Source organism: Dama dama, chromosome 5, assembly GCF_033118175.1.
Source record: "Dama dama isolate Ldn47 chromosome 5, ASM3311817v1, whole genome shotgun sequence".
In the NCBI taxonomy this organism is placed as follows: Eukaryota; Metazoa; Chordata; class Mammalia; order Artiodactyla; family Cervidae; genus Dama; species Dama dama.
In genome coordinates, this window is record NC_083685.1 from 81,551,756 (window position 1) to 81,569,200 (window position 17,445).

Here is a 17,445-nt window from a genome sequence, read left to right on the forward strand (position 1 = left end):
GGTGACAATATACAGCCTTGACGTACTCCTTTTCCTATTTGGAACCAATCTGTTGTTCCATGTCCAGTTCTAACTGTTGCTTCCTGACCTGCATACAGGTTTCTCAAGAGGCAGGTCAGGTGGTCTTGTATGCCCATCTCTTTCAGAATTTTCCACAGTTTATTGTGATCCACACAGTCAAAGGCTTTGGTGTAGTCAATAAATTTGCTGGCATTCTCAGAGTACTATAGCTATAACCAGAAATTCTGTTTAAAATTATATGAAGTGTTTCTTGATTTTTCTTTCAGAGTGACCCACCAGATGGTTTCAGGAGTGGCCTTTTGTGGAGTTAAAGTTTGATGTTTTAAAAACTTCTTTACTCTGTCAGTCCCTACTACAGGGGAAAAAATTCTTAATGAATGGTACATTTCGACAGTTCCCAGTCTATGTAGTGTCTTATAGGCTTGCATTCAGAATGCCAGAGTTTGTCTTGTTTCTGTTTTGTTTTTCTTGAATAAATCTACTTTTAACTAAAACCAACAATCTTCCTCCACAGAAACCAGCTGGTTCTTAATAGTGTTCCTCGTCACTGTGAATTGCACTGCCGTCCTTGCAAGGTATGCAAACCACAAACTCTCGTAACCAGTCATCAAAAACTGTTGGTCTAAAAAAAAAAAAAAAACTGTTGGTCTTATCTTTTTACTATCAAACATGTCCATTTCTATTTCTGTTGGCCTGACCTTAGTCTAAATTAGCACTGTGCAACTCCATACAGGTATTAGGTAAAAGAATCTTATCTGGGTGGACCTCTGCAATATCCTCCCAACTTGGTCTCTATACTTTCAGTATGTTTTCAATATTTATTTATGTGTTTATTTTTGGCTTCCCTGGATCTTTGTTGCTTCTTGCAGCCTTTCTCTGGTTACGGTGTGAGGGCCATTGTGGTGGCCTCTGCTGTTGCAGAGTATGGGCTCTAGGGCTTGCAGGCTTCAGTTAGTTGTGACTTGCAGGCTCCAGAGCATGGCTCAGTAGGTACAGCACACAGGCTTAGTTGCCCTGCAGCATGTGGAATCTTTCCAGGCCAGGGATCAAACCCATATCCCCTGCATTGGCAGGCGGATTCTCAACCACTGGACCACCAAGGTAGTCCTCATTATGTTCCTTAGTTGGTAGCATAAAACCCTTTATGGCTGCTTCTTGCTCAAAAGCTAGATATCAAAAGTCTTAGATGATCTGTCCTCTGCCTCCTTCTCTACAAGCTTCAAAATGGGCCTTTCTCTTGTGTTCTCCTAACTTCCTGGGCATTTGAGTTCTCTGAAAGCCCCATGGTTATTCTCATCTTAAAGCCTCATCCTAATTACCACATATACCCTAGCCTCAGATCAGGGTCTCTTGTTATATACTCTTATTGTAACACGCTATGTTTTATGGTGTTTCATAGTGTTTTTGCAGTTTATGATTTGTCTCTGCTACCAAACAACTTCATGAGGGTAGAAACTTCCATCTATTTTGCACACGGTTTGAATGCAACACCTGGCATGTAGGAAGGCACCAAAATATTTTTTGAATAGATTTCTTGTAATAAATACCAGAAACTATAGAACTTAGCATTAGTGTGAGTTTTGCACATAATTAAAATCAATTTATACAATTTTAATTACTTGGAACATTTACTTTCTTATTAGTAGAAATAGTTTAGGGTCACTGGATTAGGATTTTTGCCTAGTTTAGCTCTTCCTTTCTTGTGACTTTAGACAAATCATTGAAACACTTGAAGTCTCAATTTGCTCATTTGTACATGAACTCAACAGTAACTATGTCTTCCTAACCAGCTTTGTGAACCTCAAAGGAAATTGCAAAAAATACTGAGCTTTGTAAATACAAATACAAGGGATGATTAAATAAGAAATTCAAGCTTGTTTTAGAAAAGGCAGAGGAACCAGAGATCAAATTGACAACATCCGCTGGATCACTGAAAAAGCAAGAGAGTTCCAGAAAAACATCTATTTCTGCTTTTTTGACTCTGCCAAAGCATTTGTGTGGGTCACAGTAAACTGTGGAAAATTCCGAAAGAGATGAGCATACCAGACCACCTGACCTGCCTCTTGAGAAACCTGTATGCAGGTCAGGAAGCAACAGTTAGAACTGGACATGGAACAACAGATTGGTTCCAAATTGGGAAAGGAGTACATCAAGGTTGTGTATTGTCACCCTGCTTATTTAACTTATATGCAGAGTACATTGTGAGAAACGGTGGGCTGGAAGGAGCACAAGCTGGAATCAAGATTGCCAGGAGAAATATCAATAACCTCAGATATGCAGATGACAGCACGCTTACGGCAGAAAGTGAAGAGGAACTAAAAAGCCTCTTGATGAAAGTGAAAGAGGAGAGTGAAAAAGTTGGCTTAAAGCTCAACATTCAGAAAACTAAGATCATGGCATCTGGTCCGATCACTTCATGGAAAATAGATAGGGAAACAGTGGAAACAGCGGCTGACTTTATTTTTTGGGCTCCAAAATCACTGCCGATGGTGATTGCAGCCATGAAATTAAAAGACGCTTGCTCCTTGGAAGGAAAGTTATGACCAACCTAGATAGCATATTTAAAAGCAGAGATATTACTTTGCCAACAAAGGTCCATCTGGTCAAGGCTATGGTTTTTCCAGTGGTCATGTATGGATGTGAGAGTTGGACTGTAAAGAAAGCTGAGCACCGAAGAATTGATGCTTTTGAACTGTGGTGTTGGAGAAGACTCTTGAGAGTCCCTTGGACTGCAAGGAGATCCAACCAGTCCATCCTAAAGGAGATCAGTCCTGGGTGTTCATTGGAAGGACTGATGCTGAAGCTGACACTCCAGTAATTTGGCCACCTGATGCAAAGAGTTGACTCATTGGAAAAGACCCTGATGCTGGGAGCTACTGGGGGCAGGAGGAGAAGGGGACGACAGAGGATGAGATGACTGGATGGCATCACTGACTCGATGGACATGGGTTTGGATGGACTCCAGGAGTTGGTGATGGACAGGAAGGCCTGGCGTGCTACAGTTCATGGGGTCACAGGGAGTCGGACACGACTGAGACACTGAACTAGAAGAGTTAAGTCCAGAATGAGCTAAAGCTTGCAAGAGAAAAAAAGATGTTTAATGGCAAACCCAAATATGTTTTTAGCAAGAGCAAGGATGGAAAAGATGCAGAGTATTTAGTACTTAAACTTTAGCTCCCTTCTGTCCCAAACTACTCTGACTAAAAAGAAATCAGTTTGAATTGTCTTCAAGCTCTAAAATGTAAAGTAATGTGATGGAGTTAAAATCTGATACAGTTAACTGCTTTAAAGTAGTTGCTCATTTCACCACACCCAAACGAATTACATCCTGGGTGCTGAAAAAACTTACAGATATGAGTTCAGAAACACTGTGGGAAAATGAAGGGTTCTGAAAGAGAGGAAATGTCCAACTTTCCTAGTTTTTAATGTTTTTCTAAAAAAACTTAATGTAAATGTATGTTATTGCTAGAAACCAGTAATAAATGTGCTTGACTCTATGAACAAGATCAATAGAAGCCAGGATAAAGCATTATTCACTAAAGCACTATTTGTTCAATAAACTGATTATTTACACTAGTAATGAGGTATAAATCTTTGACCTTAAGCCCTCAGTCTACTGAGAAACATACTTGTATAAACATAGTTTGATAAGCCCTTTAAAGTGTTATGAATGACAGTGCAGTGCATACATAAGAGGGAATCGCTGAAATCAAACTCATTACACTTTATTTTCATAGCACTGATAAAACTATGGAAATGCACATTCAGCAGCTCATTTAATAAGGTTTCATAATTCATATTTGAATTAATTTTAATAACCAATAGTAGTTGTCATACTGTATGTCAAAGGCAAAGAAATTGAATCCTGCCCTCAAAGGACTTACTTTCTGGTGAGAAGGACAAACAAAATCCTAATGATTAGTGTAATATGTGAAGCCCTATGAAGAAAAGAAACAATGGGTGTCTTGAGAGCCCTAAAGAAGGATACTTAAATCTAAGAAGAGATAAATGATTTGTCAGGAAAAGTTTCTTACAAGGTGAGAAAAGGATTTCTTACTAGAGGTGAGATTTAAAGGATACTTGAGAGTTACCATATAAAACACATGAAAAGAATAAAAGGCATTACAGATAGAAGAATCGTAGGGGAGAACATGACGAATTTGGGATACAAACAGTTCAAACTGACTAAGATGGAGGTACAATTGTGGGTTATGGCAGGAGTCCAGGCTAGAGAGAAGTCAGACCATGACAGATTCTTTTGAGTGCCACCTTAAAGAAAGTGAGCTTTATCCCTAAGCAGAAAATTGCATTAGTAGTTGGGATGATTCATAATTGGTTGAACAATCATACCCAAAAAGGCTTGATTGGTGGAGCTATGTCAACCTGGAGAGATGTCTCTAATGTTATACTATAGAACCTTGGTTAGACCCAATTCTACTCAACATTTTACTTATAAAATTAATGTAGATGTGTTTAGTCAAAGCAAATGCGTAGTACGTCACTTCAGTCACATCTGACCCTTTGCAACCCTATGGACTGTAGCCCTCCAGGCTCCTCTGTCCATGGGATTTCCCAGGCAAGAATGCTGGAGTGGATTGCTATGCCCTCCTCCATGGGATCTTCTCAATCCATGGATCAAACCCTTGTCTCTTACTTCTACCTGCATTGGCAAGCTGATTCTTTACCACTGGTGCCACCCGGGGGCCCTTAGCTAAAGCAGATAGCCAGTATAAAAGAAGAGTCCAAAAGATTCCAGCAGGCAGAAACAATTGAAGAAACCTTATAAAATAGACACACTGTTTAGGATAATTATTTAAAAATTCCATGTGGCAAAAACTGGAGCTAGATGTCTCCTAAGATCCCTTTAGTTTTGAAATTCTGTGATTCTATTTCCAAAGAACATTGGTGCCCTTTAAAATATTTACCTAACTATTCTAATTTCTTAAAGCTCACTTACAGGGCAATAATTTACATAAAAGTACCTAGTATGGAGTAGGTTGCCATTTCCTCCTCCAGGGGGCTGGGAAGTTCCCCTGGAGGAGGAAATGACAACCCATTTGAGTATTCTTGCTGGGATAATCCCATGGACAGAGAAGCCTGGTGGACTTTTCGGTGGGGTCACAGAGTTGGACACAACTGAGCACTCACACATAGTAGCCTTCAGAGGAAGCAGATCTAAAACTTGAAAGTTCATGAATAAATATTTTTTCACTAGGATGTCTGAGTTCTATATAATGATTACAAAAATTATTTCATTGGCAAACATTACAATGTTTTTCCCCATTATCTTCATTATCCCCACCATAGTTTGGTCCCAGGCAAATAACCGGGAGGGAACACAGCCCCACCCATCAACAGAAAATTGGATTGAAGATTTACTGAGCCTGGTCCCACCCATCAGAACAAGACCCGGTTTTCCCCTCAGTCAGTCTCTCCCATCAGGAAGCTTTCATAAGCTTCTTATCCTTCTCCATCAGAGGGCAGACAGAATGAAAACCACAATCACAGAAAACTAACCAATCTGATCACATGAGCCTTGTCTAGCTCAATGAAACTATGAGCCATGCTGTGTAGGGCCACCCAAGATGGATGGGCGGGTCATGGTGGAGAGTTCTGACAAAATGTGGTCCACTGGAGAAGGGAATAGGAAACCACTTCAGTATTCTTGCCTTAAGAATCCCATGAACAGTATGAAAAGGCAAAAAGATAGGACACTGAAAGATGAACTCCCCAGGTTGGTAGGTGCCCAATATGCTACTGGAGATCCATGGAGAAATAATTACAGAAAGAATGAAGAGAAGGAGTCAAAGCAAAAACAACCCCAGTTGTGCATGTGACTGGTGATGGGAGTAAAGTCTGATGCTGTAAAGAACAATATTGCATAGGAACATGGAATGTTAGGTCCATGAGTCAAGGCAAATTGAAAGTGGTCAAACAGGAGATGGCAAGAGTGAACATCGACATTCTAGGAATCAGTGAACTAAAATGGACTGGCGTGGGTGAATTTAACTCAGATGACCACTCTATCTACTACAAGATATCCCTTGGGCAAGAATCCCTTAGAAGAAATGGAGCAGCCATCATGGTCAACAAAAGAGTCTGAAATGCAGTACTTGGATGCAGTCTCAAAAACGACAGAATGATCTCTGCTTGTTTACAAGGCAAACCAGTATCACAGTAATCCAAGTCTATGCCCCAACCAGTAATGCTGAAGAAGCTGAAGTTGAATGGTTCTATGAAAACCTACACAACCTTCTAGAACTAACACCCCCAAAAGATGTCCTTTTCACTATAGGGGACCTAAATGCAAAAGTAGGAAATCAAGAGATACCTGGAGTAACAGGCAAATTTGGCCTTGGAGTACAGAATGAAGCAGGGCAAAGGCTAATAGAATTTTGCCAGGAGAACACACTGGTCATAGCAAACACCCTCTTCCAACAAAACAAGAGAAGACTCCACACATGGACATCACCAGATGGTCAATACCAAAATCAGATTGATTATATTCTTTGCAGCCAACAATGGAGAAGCTCTATACGGTCAGCAAAAATAAGACTGGGAGCTGACTGTGGCTCAGATCATGAATTCCTTATTGCCAAATTCAGACTTAAATTGAAGAAAGGAGGGAAAACCACTAGACCATGCAGGTATGACCTAAATCAAATCCCTTATGATCATACAGTGGAGGAGAAGGGGACAACAGAGGATGAGATGGTTCGATGGCATCACTGACTCAATGGACATGAGTTTGAGTAAACTCTGGGAGTTAGTAATGTACGGGGAGGCCTGGCGTGCTGCGGTCCATGGGGGTCCCAAACAGTCGGACACGACTGAGTGACTGAACTGAAACACTGTAATGTAGATTTGAAAGATTTTTGCTGATTAAGTGGATATAAGGGGGAGAGGTTGGAGGCTAGGATGACTTTCAAGTTTCTGGTCTGAGCACCTTTGGGTGTTGGTGATATTTACTGAGATAAAAATTGGAAGAGAAAGTTAATTGGAGGAGAATAAGTATCAATATTCATCACCGTTATACTCTAGATGTCTCATTCAGGTTGGATGTGATTTGCCGGTCTCTGTAGATCAAGATGGATCTACGTGTTGTTCCTCCATTTGTGATTACAGGATCATAAACAGAATTGGAAGAGATCCTAAAAATCACTTAGTTCAGAGGCTTCCGTGGTGGGTCCAGTGGTTAAGAATCTGCCTCCCAATGCACGGGACCTGGGTTCAATCCCTGGTTAGGGAGCTAAGATCCCACATGTGGTGGGGCAGCTAAGCCTGAGCTCCAGCTGCTGAACCTGCCTGCCACAAAGTACTGAGCCTAGATGCCTCAACAAGAGAACCTGCATGACAATCTACAAAGCCCCTGTGTTGCAACTAGAGAGAGGTCTCTGTATCACAAGGAAAGATACCTGCAACATAGCCAAAACAAGAAAGAAAGCAAGCACTTAGTCACATCCACTTCCTCCTGTCATTTAACCACCAAAGCCATGTTTGAATTCCCTTCACTCTTCTTATAAAATGATCATCCAGGAAGATTAAATTGCTTAACTTCTAATTTTCAATTCCCATAATTATAAAATGGAGAATAATATTACTTACATCAGAAAATTAAATCAGATTATAGATATAAAGCACTAGTACCTAGCAAGTGTTCAGTAAATGTTTTTTAATAGATATCAACTTAAAAATGATAGTGTTGTACAGTTTGTAACCCATTAGTAGATTGTGAAATCAATTTTAGTGTTCAGTGACCATCAATTTAAAGAAGTGAAATAGAATATATACATGTAATTTGTATTATTCATTAGATGTTTGTTTCCATATAAATGTGGATATATATGTATATCTGTGTCTTGGGTCACAATGTGAAATGTATTACTGAGGGCCAGATGGAAAAAGGTTTGAAAAGCACTGCAACACAACACACAGTAATTCTTTTGTTCCTTTGCTTATTTTTCATGTTGAAGGCAAGACTTTATTTTTAAATAGATTATCTGATTGTCAAAGTTTTGGAAACTATTAGGTTGGTGCAAACATAATTTTGGTTTTTGCATTGTTGAAATGTGCCATTTGATAATAGAATACAACCTTTAAAAAATGTGATTATGTTAGCATCATTTTAATGTCAATTTCTTGCTTTATTTTTTTGCTAATCATTTATTACTTGCTGTTTATTTTATATTTTCGACTAGGAAAATGATATCAAACAAAAAGCAAATTTGAGTGATTTTCTTATCTAAGTTCAACATGGATTGTAAAGCAGTGGAGACAACTTGCAACATCAGCAGCGCATTTGGCCCAGGAACTGCTAACGAATGTACTGTGCAGTGGTGGGTCAAGAAGTTTTGCAAAGGAGATGAGAGCCTTGAAGATGAGCAGCGTAGTGGCCAGGCGTGGGAAGTTGACAGCGACCAATTGGGACAATCATCAAAAGTGATCCTCTTACAACTGCAAATGTTGCTGAAGAACTCAGTCAGTCATTTAAGTCTCAGTTGTGTCCGACTCTTTGTGACCCCATGAATTGCAGCACGCCAGGCCTCCCTGTCCATCACCAACTCCCGGAGTCTACCCAAACCCATGCCCATCGAGTCGGTGATGCCATCTAGCCATCTCATCCTCTGTCGTCCCCTTCTCCTCCTGCCCCCAATTGCTCCCAGCATCAGGGTCTTTTCCAATGAGTCTCCGAAGAACTCAACGTCGACCATCCTATGGTTGTTCGGCATTTATAGCAAAGTGGAAGTGTGAAAGAGCTTGATAAGTGTGTGCCTCATGAGCTGTGAGTGTGTTAGTCTTTCAGTTTTGTCCAACTCTTTGCAACCCCATGGACTGTAGCCCAACAGGCTCTTCTGTCCATGGGATTCTCCAGGCAAGAATATGCTGACTGTAAATTAAAAAAAAAAAGTGTCGTTTTGAAGCTTCATCTTCTCTTATTCTATGCAACAACAACAAACCATTTCTTGATCGGATTGTATCTTAACCCAACAACCAGTGACAACCAGCTCAGTGCCTGGACAGAGAAGAAGCTCCAGAGCCCTTCCCCAAGCCAAACTTGCACCAAAAAAAAAAAAAAAAAAAAAGGTCATGGTCACTGTCCGGTGGTTTGCTGCAGTCTGCTCCACTACAGCTTTCTGAATCCCGGTGAAACCATGACATCTGAGAAGTGTGCTCAGCAAATTGATGAGATGCACCGAAAACTGCAACGCCTGCAGCCAGCATTGGTCAACAGATTCCAGTTCTTCTCCACGACAACCCTGACCACATGTAGCACAACCAGTTCTTCAAAAGTGGAAAGAATTGGGCTACAAAGTTTTGCCTTAACCGCCATATTCACCTGACCTCTTGTCACCTGACTACCACTTCTTCAAGCATTTTGACGACTTTTTGCAGGGAAAACACTTCGACAATCAGCAGGAGGCAGAAAATGCTTTCCAAGAGTTCCTCAAATCCTAAGGCGTGGGTTTTTATTCTACAGGAATAAACAAATTTATTTCTCTTTGGCAATAATGTTTATTTTATTTTATTTTTTTAATAATGTTTATTATGATTCCTATCTTGATTAATCAAGATGTATCTGAGCCTAGTTATAATGATTTAAAATTCATGGTCAGAAACCTCTACTTTTGCACCAACCTAATACAAAGTGAAGAAAGCTGAGTGCCGAAGAATTGATGCTTTTGAACTGTGGTGTTGGAAAAGACTCTTGAGAGTCCCTTGGACTGCAAGGAGATCCACCCAGTCCATCCTGAAGGAGATCAGTCCTGGGTGTTCATTGGAAGGACTGATGCTGAAGCTGAAAGTCCAATACTTTGGCCACCTCATGCGAAGAGTTGACTCATTGGAAAAGACCCTGATGCTGGGAGGGATTGGGGACAGGAGGAGAAGGGGACGACAGAGGATGAGATGGCTGGATGGCATCACCAACTCGATGGACATAAGTTTGAGTAAACTCAGGGAGTTGGTGATGGACAGGGAGGCCTGGTGTGCTACAAGTCATGGGGGCGCAAAGAGTGGGACACGACTGAGCAACTCAACTGAACATAAAGTATGAAGTACTTTATCTCTGTAAAATACTTTTGTTTCAGTACCTCGCATAGTATCTGGTGAATAGAAGGTGTTAAATACACATGGATTGAACCAGAAACCAGAAATAATATGCAGATATATAAAGGCTAGAAGTTCTTGGTCTTCTGTGTGGTCCAAACTCCTTTGAGAAGTTGTTGAAAGTTTTGGACCCTCTTTCCAGAAGCAGCGCAAGAATTCACAATTCGGCAGGGATTCTAGAGAACTCCTGAAATGCCATGCATCATCCACGAAAGATCTATGCTTTCTGAGAATCCAAAATAACGATGTTTAACTCATGACTGTGTTTTGAGATGAAGAGCAGAATAATGCTTCAGAGTTAGATTACTTTTTAAATTCTCCTGCAAACCCCAGGATTCTAGAACTGCGGTGCTGGAAAGGCAGAAGCAGAGATGGAAAGCTGTAACTGATTCCATTTGGCCGTTCTGGCCAACTGAACAGTGGGCCAACTTGAACATTTTACATAACGCTGTCATTTGAATGGCACAGTAATCCGGTGATGATGACAAGGCAGCGCGGGGAGCCTTAATGATTTAGCTAAAGGGTTTCCGCTGGTATGCTCTGGAAGGGACACTGGAAACAGCACGACCCTACGCCTTCCAGGGTGAAGCAGCGCGAACGGAGGCGGAGGAAGGGGCGGGGCCGCGCACGCGCGCCGCTGCGTCACCGCCGTCGCCTCCGGGTGTCCTCTCGCAGCCAGCCTTCCTCTCAGTCCAGTACGGTGGCCGACCGGAGCCAGACGCTGGGGATGAATGAAGGTGCTGCGAGCGGGTGGAAACAGTCTCCTCAGCTTTCCCGTCCCTGCAGTCCAGGCTCTGCCTTTGCGCGGTGTCCCCATCCAGCCCCCGTCGCACCGCCGGCCTGACTGATCCCGACGTGTGGGGTTTTTGGTGCCCAGGTCGACTCAAGGCAGAGCTATACGGCTGGGGAAGCCGGGTTCTCGCCTAGGCCCAACCTCGGACCGCGCTCTCGATTTCTACCGCGCCCCGCCTGTAGGGCGCGGAATCCGGGTGGGGTCCCGGGAGGCCGGAGGGTAGACCTGAAGGTATGAGGCTCCCGCTTCTAAGGCCTCGGAGCGTTTCGGGGTCCGTGTCCGCCAGCGGCCCGACTTTTCTCCAGCGGAGAGACTGGTTGGTTCACGTTACGCCCGGGGGCGAGACCTATGAGCGCTCAGGTCTCCTCGCCTCTGCTCTCTCAGCCCGCCCCTCTGTTAAAAGGCCAGCTCCTCTTGCTGAAAAGCAGAACGTTTCTGCCCACGGCTCTTGTTACGCATGATTCTGCTAGTCTAGTCTATGGGTCTCAGAGGGCATGGCTTTGGCTACTAACTTTTTTGTTTCTGATTACTCTTGAGAAGTGCTCAAGTGGGATTCAGGATTTCTCCTTTCTGCTAGGAGCTAATTGCACCTCCGCAGCTGTTTTCTTTTCTCTTTTTTTAAACTTAGCAACATAGGGGATATAGGATAGAGTTCTGGTCTCCAGAGCTTTGAAGCTGGCATAGCTTCTGGCTGGTGAGGCAGTTTACCAGTGCTTCTACCAACTCGTGGAGGGTGGGAAAGAGAAACGTAACAGTTATTTACATGTGCTGGGTAGGCATGCGAAACTAAAGAGGTATTGAAGACTAGCATTGTTAGTTATGCTGTTCTTTTACTTTGGATTATGGCCCTCAGATGACTGCTATAGTGGGGAAGGTGTTGCACTGGGATTTAGTAGAGGAGGGTTCAGCTTTAGATTTTGCCACCGACTAGTAATACTCCTCTGGGCCTGTTACTTAATCTGTCTGGCTTTCCTTTTCTTTCTCTGCAAAATGAGAATATTAGAACAGAAGATCCCCGAGGCTGGAAGACGTTAATATACTGTTTTCTTTCTCATTTTCCAGATGGCAGTAGAAGCATAGGGAGTAGGTAATTGTGCCAGGAATATTGCCAACATATAAGATAAACCACATTTTTCAGAGTTTTTAAAAAGAGGGGCATTCGTATATGTGCAGTTACACCCCTACTTACTTTGCTTTAAAAAAAAATCTTTAAAAAATTTTTTTATTTATTTTTAATTGAAGGATTTATAAATATTGCATTTACTGTAAGACTTTACAGTATTGCATTGGTTTCTACCAGACATCATCGTTTTTTCTTTTTTTAACCACTAGGATCAACAGTGATCATGACCGAGTGTACAAGCCTTCAGTTTGTCAGTCCTTTTGCTTTTGAGGCAATGCAGAAGGTGGATGTTGTTCGTTTGGCATCTTTAAGTGATCCAGAATTGAGACTTCTCCTGCCCTGCTTGGTGCGGATGGCACTCTGTGCACCTGCTGATCAGAGCCAGAGCTGGGCTCAGGATAAGAAACTTATCCTTCGTCTTCTCTCTGGAGTGGAAGCTGTCAATTCTATTGTTGCATTGCTGTCTGTGGACTTTCATGCTTTAGAACAGGATGCCAGCAAAGAGCAGCAGCTTAGGTAATGAATATTGTATAATATGTGAGTTGGTATTTACTTGGATATGCTAAAAAAAAAAAAAAGGGAGGAAATAAATTTTTTTTTTGGAGCTTTTAGGGCTTCTTATTGCAGTGCATTCTTCCAAAAAAGAGAAGATTGGGACTCTAAACTTTGGAGAGCACTTTTTTTTAAAAGTTATTTTTTATTTATAATTAAAATTCTAGGATCATTTGAATTATGTATTGTGAAATGTGCTGAGAACCTTGGCTGTATATACATTTGTATTCAGGCCTTCCCTGGTGGCTCAGATGGTAGAGTCTGCCTGCCAGTGGAGGAGATGCCGGTTCAACCCCTGGGTCGAGAAGATCCCCTAGAATCAGAGATGGCAACCCACTCCAGTATTCTTGCCTGGGAAATCCCATGGACAGAGGAGCCTGGCGGGCTGCAGACCATGAAGTTGCAAAAACAGTCTGAGCTGACTTAGCGACTAAACAAATGTTGCATGCAGGCTAAAATCATTAGGCCAGTTACTCTCAGTGGGAAGCGGATAGAGTAAGTTCCCTTAGAGCAAAAGGGTTTATTGGAGTCTCCTGGGAGGCTTGTTGAGCTTACATTGAGTTCCCCAGATTCGAGGCATACTTTGTCCCTCCTTGCCCATTGTGGATGGTCGTGAGCCACTGTTATTGATGGAAGTGGGTGTTAACCTGTCAGTTATGATTGGAGTCTTTACACAGGTTGTGACTCTCTGAAATAGACAAAATAGTATTCAGAAGTAATACATTCATGAAATATATCAAAAGAATTCATACATTCTTTTGTAGATTATTTCTGTTAAAGATAGTTTTTATGCTTTTATTTCTGTGCCAGTGTCCTCATAATTGTTTTACACGTGTGTGTTTTATTAGGCATAAACTTGGAGGAGGCAGTGGAGAGAGCATCCTGGTCTCACAGCTTCAGCATGGACTGACTTTAGAGTTTGAACACAGTGATTCACCTCGTCGATTGCGTCTTGTGCTTAGTGAACTGTTGGCAATTATGAACAAGGTGCATTTATTTTAATCACAGATCAAAATATGCATGATTTGATGTCTACACATAAGAGATAGAAACAGGCTCGACTTCCCTGGTGGTCCAGTGGTTAGGAATCTGCCTTCCAGTGCAGGGGAAGTTTGATTCCAGGTCAGGGAACTGAGATCCCAAATGCCAGGGGCAACTAAGCCCATGTACTGCAACTGCGACCTGATGCGGCCAAAAAAAGAAAAGAAAAGGTAGAAACAGGCAGGAAGGCAGGCAGCTTGCATCCTCTTGGACACATATCCTCTTTGTTAATCAAGTGTCTTCCTTTCAAAGGCTTGAACAGATATTAAATGCCTCCTTTTGAAGGCTGTTTTATAATTACTGTTTTCTCTCATTTTTGCCTGCTGTGTATTCTCTATCATAAAGTGTTTTTTTTTTTTTGTCTGTATGGGATCCATACGATGATTTCTTAATAGATACATAGCTCAAGACTTGTAAATCACCAAAGTTGATAATAACTCTATAAGATATGATTTTCCCCAGAAAATATGTGAAGTATGTACATGATTCTTAAAAATGTGTGTGCTTCCTTTAGATACTGAGTGAATTACATACATCATACATAACTGAGTGGGGAATATTGAGGCTGAATTGGATGTGGGATATTTGGCTAGCCTCACTTACTAGATGACTGAATAGTTTCTGTGTACTAATGAAGGTTATTCAGCCTTTTGTCTCAGCAAAAAGATGTTACTTTATTTTTATTGAAGATTTGCAGTGTTTTATTTCAGGTGTACATAGAGGACTTTGGGTGATGATGGTTAATTGAAACTCTGAATTTTAAATTTGTGAATGTCAGGAGTTATCATACAAATTGGATCTTCATATTAAGATGTCTTATATGAGATGGGGCTCAGAATTTGAGAAACAAATGTTTTTTACTTTGAGAATCTCAAGGTCAGTTACTTTATAATAAAGTTTAATTTTATAAATTGTGGACCAATAAAACCTAAATTCTGTTTCCAAAGAAAATACTGATAAGGGAGAGATTTGCTTAGTTCTAGATAGTTTTTAAGATATATTATAAATCTTAAAAAAAAATTTTTTTTAAGATATGTTATAAATCTTAGTTTTTTTTTCCTATTACAAAGTTATTTACCTCAACTCTTTTCCCCATGTACTCATACTCTTTAATTTTTTCTTTTTCTTATTTTTCGCTGTGCCATGTGGCTTGTGTGATCTTAGTTCCCTGAATAGGGGTTGAACCTGGGTCCTTGATATTGCAAGCATGAAATCCTTACTGCTGGACTTCCAGGGAATTCCTGATAATCTTTAATTTTAACTAATATTTTCCTATATCTTTTTCTTAATGGCTGTAATGAAATAAGTGACCTAGGTAGCATTCCTAGTTCATTTCTTTGGCTTGTCTTTAACTTCAGATGTCTCCAAATATTTATGTAGAAATAAATTAGTCAGACTTATAGTGCATGTCTGGAATAGTAGTGTGACTGACTAATTGTGGTTAAGTTGGTACAAATTCATCCAGTCCTGCGTATTCTTCTATAGTATATTAATGGCTATTAAGAGACATGGTCTGTAAGCTCAGCAAATACTGCAAGCATAGTAAGGGATCCAATTCATTACCTGAAATTAAGAGAGCTCACCATTTTTCTTTCTTTCTTTTTAAGGTATCTGAGTCCAGTGGAGAATTTTTTTTTAAATCATCTGAGCTATTTGAGAGTCCAGTCTACTTGGAGGAAGCTGCAGATGTGCTTTGTATTTTACAAGCAGGTACTGTAATGAATGCTAAGACATATTTCAGATGCAGTTAAATGTTCCTGTTAAACGATAACTGTGTAACTTCTTAACCTGGAATATTGTGTTATTTGAAAGTTCATGTAATTAAGTATATACCTGAAAAGTTTAGGTCAAAATGACTAATAGTAGCACAATGATTAAATAAATTATATTATTTCCATAGTAGAGTGCACTCTGCTGCCATTAAAATGGTGTGTATTTGAAGAACTTTAATCATTTTGGAAAATGTTCACAATATATGTTAAATGAAAAAAGCAGGTGGCAAAATGGTAAGTAGAATAAAATCCCAGTTTTGTTAAAAGTACAGTGATACCCATATGGGGATTAAAATCAGATCTTGCAAATTACTAACTTTAAGTGATGGGATTAGAGCTGATTTTATCTTTATTCTTTGTGCTTTTTGTATTTTTTGGGTTCTTTATAAAAAGTGTGCATGATCAGAATGAGAAGATAGAAGATATAGAAATGCAGAGAAACTTTTCATGAAAGTAACTTCTTTGACTAACACTGTCCACCACAGCAGCGAAGATAGTGTTCTGTATACTGTGTTCAGTACAGTAGCCACTAGCCACATGTAGTTATGGAGTACTTGAAATGTGGCAAGTGTGACTGAGGAGCTGATCTATTTTTAACTTAATTTAAATAATCACATGTGGCTAGTGGCTGTCCTACTGGACAAGTCAGCTCGAGACTGTGAAAAGAAAGTACCTTAATTTAATTGCTTTTAAATAACATTGGTGAAATGTCAAAGATGTTTAATGTATAATACAATGAAATATCACTCCTTAGTAATAACACTGGTTTTGTTTTCTTATAGAGCTCCCTTCCCTGCTTCCTATAGTTGATGTAGCTGAAGCCTTGCTCCATGTTAGAAACGGCGCCTGGTTCTTGTGTCTGTTGGTGGCCAATGTTCCTGATAGTTTTAATGAGGGTAAATGCAATTTTAAAGTGGAATATTGGGGACTTCCCTGGTGGTCCAGTGGTTAGGACTCCATGCTTCCAGTGGAGAGGGTGTGGGTTCGATCCCTGGTCAGGGAACCACGATCTCATTTGCTGTGTAGCATGGCCAAAAACAAAACAAAAGAAAACAAAACAACAACAACAACAAAAAGGGATATTGAAGAGATTTGTTTGGGCATGTGTGAGACCTATTTTTTGAGCTAAGAGGAAACATTTATAAGGTTTTATCTGAGATTTTATTTTTTGAAAATTTATTAGTGAATGCTGTAGAAATGGGCTTTCCAAGTGGCTCAGTGGTAAAGAATCTGCCTGCCAGTGCAGGAGATGCGGGTTTGATCCCTGGGTTGGGAAGATCCCCTGGAGAATGAAATGGCACCCCACTCCAGTACTCTTGCCTGGAAAATCCCATGGACAGAGGAGCCTGGCAGTACACGGGGTTGCAAAGAGTCGGACATAACTTAGTGACTAAACAATAAACAGTTGTAGAAATACTGAGTTTAGAGAATTCAAAATTGTTTAGAAATTACAAATGTAAGTACAATGAGTATGCAGCGTTTTTTTTTTTTTTTTGCATTTGTCACCAGTGCTATAATAGGGAAGTAAAAAATATTAAAGACATAGAGGCTATAATTTCTGTGCTCATTGAACAAAGAGGAGAGGACATTTATCTGTGAAATAGCCAGAGGGTAACATGAGATATATGGATTAGAAATACCAACAATCAGACTTCCATGTTTTAGCCTTATTGCTGTCATTTTGCAGAAAAGTATGGGGTAGAAATTGCGAAAAATCAACTAAAATTTTCACCTGTGTTTCAAACTGCTAGTGACTGAAGATTGTGGTTTGGGTCTGAGTGATATAAAAATTACATTTATTGAGCAAGATGTTTTGCGAATTGAGAGTCAAGGAGAAAAAAGCGCTAGATCTGGGGTTCATAATTTCTGACTTTGTGGCTCACTCTTTGTGTGATCTCCATCAAGGTACTTAACTTGTTATTTGTGAAATGGAACTATTAATATTATTTTCTTTTTGTTTCTAAGAGATTTACTGGCTATTCCATGAAGGTTTAGGTTGACTTTTTCTCTTAGCTCTTTAAGATGTTATTCTCTTG

The 17,445-nt window shown here is 40.4% G+C and overlaps 1 protein-coding gene across 3 annotated transcripts in view; it reads left to right on the forward strand.

Moving 5' to 3' along the window:
* Positions 1-9,574: 9,574 nt before the first annotated feature.
* Positions 9,575-17,445, forward strand: part of INTS2 (integrator complex subunit 2) — a 52,985-nt gene continuing 45,114 nt past the window's right edge. Inside the window, exons 1-5 of one of the 3 annotated variants that reach the window (XM_061142688.1) lie at positions 9,575-10,865; positions 12,254-12,560; positions 13,445-13,583; positions 15,245-15,347; positions 16,192-16,305. In XM_061142688.1, the coding sequence (XP_060998671.1) occupies positions 10,664-10,865; positions 12,254-12,560; positions 13,445-13,583; positions 15,245-15,347; positions 16,192-16,305 (865 nt within the window). In that variant the 5' untranslated portion in view covers positions 9,575-10,663. Of the gene's footprint in view, positions 11,238-12,253; positions 12,561-13,444; positions 13,584-15,244; positions 15,348-16,191; positions 16,306-17,445 lie in introns of all 3 variants that reach the window. The other 2 variants (XM_061142690.1, XM_061142689.1) reach the window with 2 other exon arrangements.